The following is a 12,492-nucleotide window of genomic DNA, read 5'->3' as shown; positions in this document are numbered from 1 at the left end:
GGAAGCTGACAAGATGCTAGAAACAGCATCTTTTTTGTACTGTTAATACTTTCAGTGATTCATAAAATATTGATAGCAGTCCTGAATGCATGGTGGCCAAGAGGGAGGCCACTTCACCCACAAGGAATGCGCTAATGAAAGGACACAATAGGATTTTATACTTGGAGAAATTCCCTGGAGGGGCAAGAGCTCCGCTTTACACATTTGCATTGAATGGCAAGAATAAAAACAGGTGGAAGAGCAGGAAGAAAGTCCCATCTTGAACAAAAGGAGAGGGGGAGAGGGCTGGGTTGGGCACGCTGGCTCTGACTAGGCTGGGAGATAGGGATGAGGGGTAGGGGTGGGCTCCCAGAGCTCAGCCGTGGGCTGGGAGGTCCCTCTCAGAGAGGTAGCATTCAGCAGTAGGCTGCTATTAGTTGAGTCATTCTTTAATTTACATGACCGAGATAGGCCCCAAGAGCCCTAAATGACAGCTAGGTAATAACCAGGCATCAGGCACACCCTAAACTACATTTTAATTTCCTCTTTTGTGACTCAAGAATGCAACTGCATCCTTTGCTGGAATAACGCGCCTGCTCTTGCATTGAAGCCTGTTGGGTGTTCACAGTGAATTCGGGCGAAAGCAACAAACGTGAGATGCAAGATGGTCTCCTGGGAGCACCAGCTCTGAGCAGGCACCTCCTCGGGGCTGTCAGCAGCCTGGGAGAGACCTGAGAATCACAGGAGCTGACACTCGTGTCTCACCCAGCTCCTGGCTTGCTTAATTCGATGCGGATGAGTAGTCTTCCCGAAGTCACCCGGCTGCTCACCTGAGTTTGCGAGCTGAGCAGCACAGGCAGGCAGCAGGCAGCTAGGCTCCCTCGGCTCTCACCAGCGCTCGCTAAACGTGGGTTTTGGAGTCAGTTCGACTTGTGCAAACCCATTGACATGCCCCGAAGGACAGAAACTGAAAAATGTGGCAAGGGTTGTTCAGGCAATGCTTTGAGTTTGAATCTCATTTAATGATGAAAAATAATCACCAGAGTGATTCAGTTGTGCTCAGTTATGCATGCATTACAATTAGAAAATTAGTATGTACTTGCTTGTAAATTCAGTTGACAGAAAAAGCCAGCTTGGATATATGAAATTGAGACTAACATATATACACTCATATGTCAAAGCACAAATTTTCTGTTTTTTTCCTAATGTAGTGTAACCTGTCCTGGCCAAATTACATTCACTGAAGCCACCACAAGTCAACACAGCCCAAGTTATAGTTCCATGTTTCCAGTCAGCAAATGGTCTTTTCATTACTTATTTTTGTCAAAATTGTGAATGTAATATTTAACCTGTCATTGGAGCAACTGCTCTTGACAGAGCCAAGCTTTTTTCTTTTCGTTTTAAACAATACATTTGCACAAAGTTAGAATGAGAGCAATTATTTAAATCAAGCTTAAAGTTAAAAGATAAAAAAGAGATTTACCTATTTGCAGTTAAAGAGTGTTTTCTTTCTAAGCTGCTCCTCTGCAGTACCAGGCTGGAGTTCTGCATGTGTAGTGAAATTAGTGTTTATAAATGTTCCTATAGTAACTGTATCCGTAGCCACAGGCTGGTAGACTTACTGTTCTGATTATCTAGTGAGCAGTAAGGTAAAAAGGGAAAAAAGAGACAGTATTGTAAGACAGCCATGCTCTTGAGGATTCAAGAAGGAACTGCAGTAAAAGTATTTTTTGCCATTAGACTAACCAGTGCCTTACTGTATGCAACACAGCAGTGTTTTTCCCATTAGACACTCATAAAATACACCATGAAATGTAAACAAATATTCAGGCATTTAACCAGTCAGTATCTGCTTTGTAACAACTTTCATCTTTGATTTTACTTTAATGGAAGTAAAACCTTCTCAGGCTTTTAAGGACCTTGAAGAATAAGGTGAAAGAATAAGGTCATTTGCGTAGGCTGTGATCCCGTGAACACTCGCCTGTGCAGCTTCAGAAATAAATGCATGCTGAGTGGCCTTAATGAGCATCAGTGGAGTTACTCCCCTGTGTGAAAATAGTAAACGTATTTTCAGAATTGAAACTTGTAATTCATTTATATGCAGGTGTGCAAATTTAACGCTGGATTAAATATCTTACAATTTAAAGGAGAAGCTGGTGATTTGCGGGGGAGGGGGGGGGGGAAGAAAAAAAAAGGAAAACGTATTGGGGGATGTAAAGGCTCCCACAAAAACTAGGCGTTTATTTGCAGGCATGGACATTAAGTGGACCATAGCAGCCAATATGTTGTTCCAGATGCGCTCTTTGCTTTTGCTCCCGAGGAAGAGCAGTGGGAAAGCTGAAAGTGAAACTAAGCAATAACAGTTTCATTTTCAAGTCCGAGAGGAAAGTAGAAACCTAACCGGCGTAAAAAAAAAATGCAAGCAAAGAGGTTCTTGGGTGGCTGTTACCATACAGCGGCTATTTGTTATTGTAAAACATTATTCAAACAATTAAAAAACCCCTAAAAATCAATCTCTCTTAAGATGAAGAGAAGCAGGATTTATTTCCCTCCTCCCCCCGCTTTAATTTGCTGCGAAGCTTGGGGCAGCCGCCGCCGAGGGCAGCGGCTCCTCCACCTTAACAGTCCGTCTTAAAGCGGGGGATGGCAGCAGCCATCTTACGGGTCGCTGTCACAGCTGCCGGGAAGTCCTGAGCCAGCCCCGGCCTCCGCCCCGGGGTCCCCCGGCCCCGGGAACCCCGCGGCACAGGCCGGGGGGCAGGTCCCGTCCCCCCCCCCCCCCCCCATCAGCTCCCTGCCGATTTTAAAACCTCAGCCAAAAAATCCCCACAAAAACCCAGAGCTAATTTTTCATGAAAATACTGCAGCATTTTATTCCATTCTGTTTTCCCATCTTTAACGAATATGCCAACTCGCCGTGTAACCCTATGCTTGAAAATATCCCCAGGAGCTGAGAAGCTGAGGGAAGAGGGGGGGCACAGGGAAAGTGTTTTCTCACTCCACCCCCCTCCAAATACTCCTCCTAACTTTGCAGAAGTCTGGAGTCATCTTTGCGTGCCCCGTGCAAGGTGGCCAGGCCCTGGGGGTGCGAGAGCTCTTTATAGGCTGGGATTCCCTTCCAAAGTGATACTGCTCCTTCAGGTTTACACCTCAAAGATCCCACGCGAACGCCCAGCCTCAATCCCAACCTTTTAAACCGTGGTGTCGTACTATAGAATTGCCATTTGTGGTTTCTCACGGCTGAACCACGATTTTACATACGTGCAACGGAGCGTAACCGCCTCAAAACCGAGGCACTTGCTTCTATGCATAGAGCGCAGTTTCTGTGGTGGGAACATGGATTTAATTTTAGCTTTCAATTAAAAGGTAATCCCTTTAAGACATAAACCGACCTGCTGTCAACACTTGTTCCTGGCAGAAAAAAAAAAAAAAAGTCCCAAAACCATGACACCGGGAGCAGGGAGTTTTCGAACTATCCTGTATTTAAAACTGACTGGTATTTATATATTGAGTTAGAAATCATCTAGAGAAAAAAAAAAAAAAAAACAACAACAGAATCCTTCAAAAGCGACTGCAAAGCGCACAGCGGGGAAACGCCGTGCTTAAGTCACACAAAGTAGTGGCACTACGAGGGGATACGGGCGCTGTGGCAGCACCGCGGGCTCACCGCGGCTCCGGAGCGCGGCCGCTCCGCGTCGCCGGTCCCCGGGCTCGGCGCCCAGCCGCGGTGTCGCCTCTTTCCGGGGCAACTTTCCCCGCAGCCTCCGGAGGGCCGGGCTGGCCCCGCAGCGGCTGCCGCCGCCGCCACCCTTTCCACGGGGGCGCAGGACCGCTCCGCGCAACCCCCGCGCAGGGACGCGTCCCCCCCCGCGGTGCGCAGCGGCGGGAGGCGGGTGCCTGCCGGCTGCCGCCCCCCCCCCCCCCCCCCCCCCGCCCGGCGGGGCAGGAGCCGCCCGCGGAGCGGCGGGTCCCTCCTCCCGCCCCCCCCGGGGAGCAGCCGGCGGCGGCGCGGCGAAGGGGAGGGTCTAGGGCCGGGCGCACCGCTCCGCGCCGCTCCGCGCCGGGCGGACGGGCGGCTGCTGCCGCCGCGCCGCGGGCATGGCGGAGCCTGGCGGTGCCGGGGCCGCGGCGGCGGGCGGGCCGCAGCAGGGCTCCCCGGCCGCCGGGGGGGTGGCCGCCGGGGGGCCGGCCCGCTGCGTCGCCGAGAGCCCCGCCGGGGGGCCCGGCTCGGCGCGCACCGCGGGGAAGAAGGCGCAGCTGCGCGCCGCGCCGCGGGCCAAGAAGCTGGAGAAGCTGGGCGTCTACTCCGCCTGCAAGGTACCCGGCCGCCCGGCCGCGGGCGCCCACCCGCCCACGGAGGGTGGGGATTGACGGGAGGAGGGAGGGAGGGAGGGAGAGAGGCGGTGGGGAAGGGCCGTGCCGGGCGAGGGGGGGGGTGGCCCGGCTGCAGCCCGGCGCTCCCCGCGGAAGTGGCGGCTCCGGCGGTGCCGGCGGATCGTGCTCCCCCCGGAGCTTTCCGGCCGGCGGTCGCAAAAATAAACCCCAAACGCGCCGAAGGAGGGGACGGCGGAGGCAGCGCCGCCCTTCCCCTGCCCGAGCCGGGCGGCGGAGGTGCCTGTCCCCGGCGGTGCCTGTCCCCGGCGTCCGTCTGTCCGTCCTTCCGCGGGAGGCGGCGGGGCGGCTCCCGCTGCCGGCGGGGAGCGCTGGGTTAACAGCGCTGCCGGGGCTGCCCACCGCGTAAACACCGTGGCGGGGAGCGAGGACACCCGCCTGCCCGGGGAGGGGGGGTGCGCCCGGCCGCGGCGGGGGCTTCTGCCGGCTGGGGCGTGGCGACGGCCTCGCAGCGCGGAGCTGTTGACATCGCGAAAGCCGCTGCCCCGAGCTGGCACCGTCGCCGGCCGCTCTGGCGGAGAAGCGAAGGGGCGCGGCCTCCGGGATGGGGAAAGTTGCGTCCCCGGCGGTCGGTGCCCGCTGCCCGGTACCCGGGCTGGCGGCGGGCTCCGCCGTCCACCTGCACCCTGCCCCAGCGGGGTCACCTGTGCAGGCTCGCCTCCCGTGCGCAGGAGCGCTGCCCTGTGTTTCCCTCCATAACCACTTTCTCTCCACCTGCAATTGTCTTCTTGGTGGGCGAAGCAGGACTTGGCCGTCTGTTGGAGCCGGAGCTGTCGCTCCTGCCGTCGGAGGTCTGTGACCGCTGGCGCTGTCGTCTGTGCGTGTGCACGTGCGGCGTGCGAAGGCGGGGCGGTGTGCTCGGAGCGTGGGCCGCTGGCTGTGCTGCGGCCATCGGGGCAGTGCCTGGATGCACAGCAGGTCTGACATCTTCAGGTGGGCCGTGCTGATGTCAAATCCTCTAGTAACGCTTTCAGAGTCGAAAATAGCTGTTGGTGGGAAATGTGCATCTTGTTTTCTCTGTTCCCTTTGGAGCCTCTAAAGGGCAAAGTTAAGCGATGGCACAAACTAAATGCTAACGTTCATGAGGCTCATCCTAGGCTGACCCTGTAGTCCTGTCTGATGGTGTGAGGAGCTTTAACTGTATGCTGGAGGCATGCTGCAATCCCGTCATGTGAGGGCAGATTAAGGAAGTCACATTTCAATTTCTTAGCTGTTTCCAAACACCTTACAGGCACCTCTGCTTCAGCTTTGGTGCATGCGTGGGGCATTGCAAGACTACACTGGTGTCAGTAAGTTAAAAGAGCTGCTAGTGTACTTGAAACTTGCAGCCCTCACTGCAGGCTGGGTGACATGGTTTGAAGCTTCCCCAGTGCTGAGTTCCCTTTGCACCTCCATATTTTAATGTTACCAAGACTTGCTGTTAAATGAAGCTGGTTGGGGGGTGGGTAAGATTTTCATGGGCTGTTGGGAGTGCACGTGTGTGTGTGAACTGCTTTTGTCTTCCCTGGTTGGCTCTTTTTTCTTCCCTTGATGTACCTCCGGAAGATATTAGTCAGGGCCAAAGCCTTCTCCTGAGGTGCTTTGCCCCACAGAGGTAGCTGTGCTGTGAAGAAGCGCAGGCAGCCTTGTCTCCTCCCAAACTGTTTGCTTTTTCGGGGACTCACCAGCCCCAGACGTGCACCTGCCGCAGGTGCTTTGTTGGAAGGCAGGCGAGTGCCATTTGGGAGGGGAGGACATGGTGCGACCTGCCACCAGCCCTTCTTTCCCTTTCCCAGGGCTCCGGTGGTGGGATACAGCGTGGTGACAGCTTGTACTGCCAGTGCTCTGCGGGGCTGGCCTTGCGGGCCCTCTTCTGTGAGCAGTGCTGGGTGCGTGCCCGGCTGGCACTCCAGTGATGGATGGAGCGGGACCCATGGCCGAGGGCCTCTTCTTCCCGCCAGGATCTCGGCACAGCCACAGCTCTAAACGCTGCTCTGTGTTCAGATTAAAATGCAAGACCTACCTTTGCTATTTTACTTCGCTTCAGTAATTCAGTGGCAGGCAGCTTTCTTTCAGGTCTCAAAACAGAAGCAAGTAGACAGATGGGAAGCTCCTTGTAAACTAATCAAGCGGCTTCTCCTGTGGGATAAAGGGGGAAGGATGGAGCAGGGTGGAAGAATGTGTTATTTTTCTTCCTGAACACCTGACAGGTGCTCCAAAACGACACTGCTTGGCTTGTAACATTAGTGACTTGCAAGAAACTGTAGCAGAGTGTAACTTTGAACTTTTTCTTACTTTGGGTTGCAACTTCTCTTCCACTTATTTTGCATTTCTGTGTGTGAATGCAAAAGAGTGAGAGAAGGCAAATGCACCATCTCCAAAGGGGACATCTGTTTTCATTCAAAGAGTGGCCATACGTGAATCTTGTGTAAATCTACATAGAGCTGTACAAGTTGGAGCACAGAAAAGACATAATGGCATCCTTAGCGTCCATCACCTTCTACGTAAAATTCATCACAAAATTCAGCATGCAGAATTTGTTAGAAACTTAACCTCAGAGATGCTGGGAGTTGCAGAGGCAGGGAGCGTGTGTTTGCTAGGGATGAAGAGCAGCAATGCAAGAAGATGGAGAGGTCAGTGGCCACGTAGAGGTTGAGTCTCCCTGGCAACAGCAGAAATGCTGAGCAGAAAAGGGTGGAAGGCACTGCTCTGGGGTAGGGTGCTTCAGTCCCCCAAAGGGACCTCCTGGTCCTTCTTAAGTGATCCCTTTACTCCACAGGAAACACGGACTAAGACTGCTGGCAAAGCATCTTCAGTGTGCACATATTCTGAGCAGAACGAGAGTGAAGTTTAGGGAGATGCTGCCCAGGCTAGACAAATGTGAGGTTTGTTTCTTTTTCCTGATAAAGAATTGGGACAGGAGAGTTGTAGCTGTTGAGCTGCTCTGCTTGACTTTTTTGCCTGTGAGAAAAGGTGGGGGTGGAAGGGAGAGAACAGGCTCTTCTGTGTCAAAAAACCTTCTTAAATGCCCGAGTTTGTGTGTGGGGGGAAGAAAGCACATTCTGAACAATAAGATATATATTAGAAGTTGGCACAGTTTTCATGACTTTTGGAAGTGCACAGTAGTGCTGTATGCTGTGCGGGGTTTTGTATTTGGCACTTGCTCTATCTGTGCACATATAAATGGCTGCATACATCGTTTTAGTTTTGTCCAGTGTGAAATTGAGCATTAGGCATGCGAGCTTGCAGCACTTTTATATAAAAGCAGCACTGTGTGACTTACACACATAAATATATTTAATGAAAATGTAGGAGGAAGTCTCCTCTGCTTTTTTTTCCCCTGTTGGTTTACAGTATGTGAAAATACAACTCTCTCTTCAGTCCCACTGGGAGTTTTTCTTATAAACAAGTTGAAATATGTACTAATTTAGTACACTAAGATTTCTGTAAAATTGGTAATTTCTTATATATACCTTACAGTAATGACTGAGTGCTTATAAATATAATTAAATCCCAGTGGCCTAAGGCATTTGCACAAGTAGCAGTACCTCCTTGAAGAAAGACTTTGTGCTTTAGATAAGCAAAATGGACAGAGAATGAGAAGGGTTATGATGAGATGACTTGGCCAAGGCCCTGTGGCAGGTGAGCGAGTGGCAGAGGTTGAAGTAAAGTCTGGGTCCCAGGCTGCAGACCAGTTGCTGACCCTTGATAGAGGCTCTTCCCACTTCTCATCCTAGGGTGACCTCTGTGGAGTTTTCCTGTTTCTACACATAAAAAAGAGTTCATAGGGTAACTATGTACCACCGTTTCCATAATGAAGTATTTTTTTTCCTGACTTTTATAAGGCAGATTAAGGTGAGTCAGACTTGGCCGTATTACCGCTGGACTCTGTATGGTGCGATTACAGCTCCTTGAAGCTCAACTGGAATTGTATTCAAGTTGTTTTCTGCAGAAGTGTGTAGGATCCGTACAAGATCTCTAAAGCTTTCTTACGATCATTTTCATAGTGGGGTGAATCTGTTTTACAATGTCTTACCGGCCCAATTAAAGCACCTTCCTTTAAATTAAATAGGAAATTTACCATTACAAGGTGGGAATTGGGAATTGGGCCCCTATTATTAATAAAAGCTTTATATGGTAGCCTACATCTATTCTGTAAGTGAAACTGGAAAATACAGAGAATATGATACTTGGATTGATCAATAAATGAAGAAAATGTCCTTAGAGCTGAACATTGAACTGATCTATTTTGTATTTTTAAAGATAAATGGGTCAGTTATGTTCCTGATACATATGAGTGGCTCTCCAAGCAGTGTCCAACTGTCTGGTTGCTGGGTACTGGACATTTCAGTAGGAAAAATATGTATTTTTAAATTCATCAATGTATTTGTTATGGTTTCTGTGATGTTCTTTGTTGAAAGCATCAATTTGAGATTATTGCTTGCAGGAAATAACTTAACAGGGTATTCTATATGGCTTTTGTGTTGGGAGGAAGAATATTTTTTCTAGAGTAATTACACTTGCTGGAAATAGAAAGATCTATGATGTTGTGTTTTCATAATCTGTTGAGTCTGCTTTGCATCTCAGTTACCAAACAGGGCAACCTGTATGATTTTGAGTTGGAAAGCACAGCAGCTGTTTTGAAACTCAGTTTTAAAACTGTTGGGGTCTTTTACTTCGTAATTAACACATTTTGTGCTCATTTCACTGTCTGAAAAGGGGAGGAATGTTTTAGTCCGTAAGTTACTGTAACATTCTTCCTTTATTAATTAGTATTTAGACACCTGAAACCCACTTAAAAGGGTCTGAGATGTGCAATATTGTAACTTTCACATGCTTCCTTTTTTTTTAAAAAAATGCTAACAACTTGTGTTAAAATGTTCTGTATTTTTTCACTGTCCATTTTTGACCTGCTATCAGTATATTCAGTATTTTAAAGGAAAGAGTAACTTTAGTTTGTAGAGAGTTGCAGTTTTCACTGCTCAGACCTACCAGACTGTTTGATTACCCACATTGTAACTCTCCACCTAACGTGGAAGGCATCAAAAAAATGATTGAAATTATAATGTACAGTGCAAAATGTACATAATTTCTGCACTGGGGTTTTCTTGGGGGGAAAGCAGGCAACAGTGTGTAATTGCTGTGTTTTATTATATTGCACTCATCCAATTTTATTAAAACTGTCAATGAAGATGCAGTGTTCGTGATGCCCAGGCCCCCAAATATGACAGTCATTACTTTACAGGCTTCAGTAAGGCAGAAGTCCCCAAGTTTCTCCAGTGGCTTTATCAAAGCTCTGCAGATGTCCAAGAAAACAAGGCTCCAAAGACTGGTTGTATGAGTTCAAATGCTTCTTTTCCTTCCTCCTCTCAAAACTGTTCTGATCTCAAATTAAGTTTTTGTGGAGGTGAAGTCATACTTTATTTTCTAATGAAAAGCAGATGAGTGACATTAAAAAAAAAAGGAAGGAAGAAAGAAAGGAAAAAGCTGAAGATAGTCAAAGAAAGGACCGAATGAACAAAATGCTGTTGGAAGACTTAAAACAACTCAGCAATTTAAGCCGCTGAGGAATGCTCATTGCATATTCACTGCAAAATACTTGCATTGGCAACATCTATGATGAAAGCTTAGTTTTAAAGAGGAACTTTTTGGGTTGTATTTACCCTTGGTTAACAGAACATTTATGCCGATTCTGGTGTTTTATAGAGAGATTAATGAAAAAAACCCACCCTAGTCGTTGTTTGAGAAAGGTCTCTGGAATAATTTGAACAATACAAATTAACAGCTGCTTCAGAGATCTGGCGAGGAAATACTACCAAGGGCAGAAAAAATCTGCTGTTGAACACGCTGTTTTTATTCTTCTGTGGGTGGGTTGGTATTTATTTTTGGCAGTTTAACTGATCTGTTATCACGATTTGTACATCTGTTTGTTTGCATCTTTGCTGTTAATTATTGTGTGACACTAAAGTTTGTGTAGTTACTCACTGTTTATAGTTTTTAGGCTTGATAGTAAACACTGTGTGGTGAGCTTCTGTGAAATACTGCTTCCACTCGGAGAAAAAATTCTCAAAAAGCTTGTGCCTAGTTTGAGGAGGTTTTTCTGGACACGTTTCATTGTGGTATGATTTAAGGCAATTAATAATAAGCATGATATTATGTTAGTAATTTACAGTGTTGAACATTTGTCTGGACAGCTGCATGGGAAAGATCAAATCTTACTTCCCTAAAATAATATTCAATCATTTTTTGTTTGAGAACTTCTTTATGATTTTGTCTTGAATTTTCTTTGGCAATAATCTCATTTTCTGACAGTTTTTTCTGTGACGGTTTCTCTATCCTTGTTTTAACTCCAAAAACTTTCATGGCAACATTGCCACTCCCACAAAGCAAATGTGGGTAGCTTATTTGGCATTGGTTTTGTCTAGCTGGAGACACTAATTGAAAGTGGGGTTTCACATCATCTCACAGATGTCCAAAGTCCCTGCACCGGGGCAATCCTTGGTTTGCAGGTGTCATTCAATCACTGATCTCTCTTTCTAGTCATTAAACTTTAAGAGGTCCTGTAGGTCTGGATAACAAACAAAAGTAAAACTGGCTCAATGCCTGTGGAGCTGTAAGAGACGGTTTCAGCTGTAAAATAACATCGGGCCTTGTTCACTTCTCTGCCAATCATATTACTCATAGAAAACATGGTAGAAAAATAACATAAAATTCACCGTAAATCTATCCAGATTGCATTTTATGAGACTTTAAAATAGAATAAATTGTTTTAATCTTCCCCACATATCATACTGAAACCTCCCTGATACCACATTATAAATAGACGGGGTAGCAGGCAGTCTGCACCCACGCAGTGAGTTTGGAGAGCAAGGGGGTTCAGGTGACGCAGGTTGTCCCCTTTCCAAGGGGAATTATGTGGAAGTGGTTTTGCTGGGCACTCGCAGGTGGATTTCTGACTCATCCTGGTGGCTCTGGCTGCTGAAAATGTCACTCATACCCCTTCGTACCTGCCAGACCGTCCTGGGCACAGGCAGAGGCCATGGCACCTGGAGCCAGGAGCCCAGCCAGGTAAATACTTAAGCGTTAGAGATGGTAAAAACATCATGTGGTGTTCAGCAAACTGCGGGCAGCAGTTTTCTTGGTGCTCAGGTTACTGAATATTGAAATTAGTTTGGAAGAACAATTTACCATCAATCTACAAAGCTGTCAGTCTTAGGAGCTGTCAAGCTGTGATCCTTTCTGCTTCTCCTGGGTGCTTCTTTCTTAGGTAAAATGGAATTTGGAAACATAAAGGGAAAATGAAATAGGTTCCTGAAATAGATTGCATTAAATATATTCAGAATCGATTTTGAAAAATGACACATTAATGCTGGGTATATTAACATCACAATTTTTCCTACTAAGGTTGTTTCAGTCATAAATATTATGCAGCAGTTAACATACTTTCCTCGCTGAGGTCTTGGCAGTGCAAATTCATGAGTGTCTTGTTACAGCACAGTGCACAGATATCTCTGAACGGTAGAAAAGCACACTTTTCTTCTGATTAGATCTTCAAATAGGAGTATGGATGATGTTAGAAATACTTTACCATCAAACTAACTAAGATATTTTGGATATGCAGACGCAAATCCCTTCCTGTAAAGCTGCTCTTTGGATAACTAGAATCGGTACTTTGAACTTCTGAATGATTTGAGACACGACTACCAAAGTCACAACCTTTCCCTTCATGGTCACCCCTTTTAGCTGCAATCTATCTGTGGTCTTTCATACACAGCGAGCGTAACTAAACTTTCCAGGGTAAGCAGCAGGTTGCATTGGTAGCGTCACTGTCTTTGGCATCTGTTGCTTTTGTGGCCAAGCCTTGCTTTGGACAGCTTTCTTCAGTAGTGCAGTTATTGTTTGCTTATTTCAGTATTTAGTTAGCCCTGCTTGGGTTGTCAGGGGCTTGGTTTTAGTTGCATGATTCCTTGTTGCCAGTGTAGCTGATAAAGCAGTGATAAATATGTTGCCTGTTAGATAACCTGTTTGTGTTTAAATCATTGAAACTGTCTCAGTGGCAGGATCTGTGCCTGTTGATATACCGGTAAATGGTTGAATACTTCTTTCACTACAGTGAGGGCTTTCTTTAAAGATGTTAGCCAG

At 47.5% G+C, this 12,492-nt stretch overlaps 1 protein-coding gene across 3 annotated transcripts in view; it reads left to right on the top strand.

Moving 5' to 3' along the window:
• Positions 1-4,077: 4,077 nt before the first annotated feature.
• Positions 4,078-12,492, top strand: part of KAT2B (lysine acetyltransferase 2B) — a 48,189-nt gene continuing 39,774 nt past the window's right edge. Inside the window, exon 1 of one of the 3 annotated variants that reach the window (XM_074861259.1) lies at positions 4,078-4,296. In XM_074861259.1, coding sequence (XP_074717360.1) covers positions 4,078-4,296 — 219 coding nt within the window. Of the gene's footprint in view, positions 4,297-5,158; positions 5,305-12,492 lie in introns of those variants that run through there. The other 2 variants (XM_074861278.1, XM_074861269.1) reach the window with 2 other exon arrangements.

Source organism: Strix uralensis, chromosome 1, assembly GCF_047716275.1.
Source record: "Strix uralensis isolate ZFMK-TIS-50842 chromosome 1, bStrUra1, whole genome shotgun sequence".
Classification (NCBI taxonomy): Eukaryota; Metazoa; Chordata; class Aves; order Strigiformes; family Strigidae; genus Strix; species Strix uralensis.
This window is presented reverse-complemented; position numbering and strand designations above follow the sequence as displayed.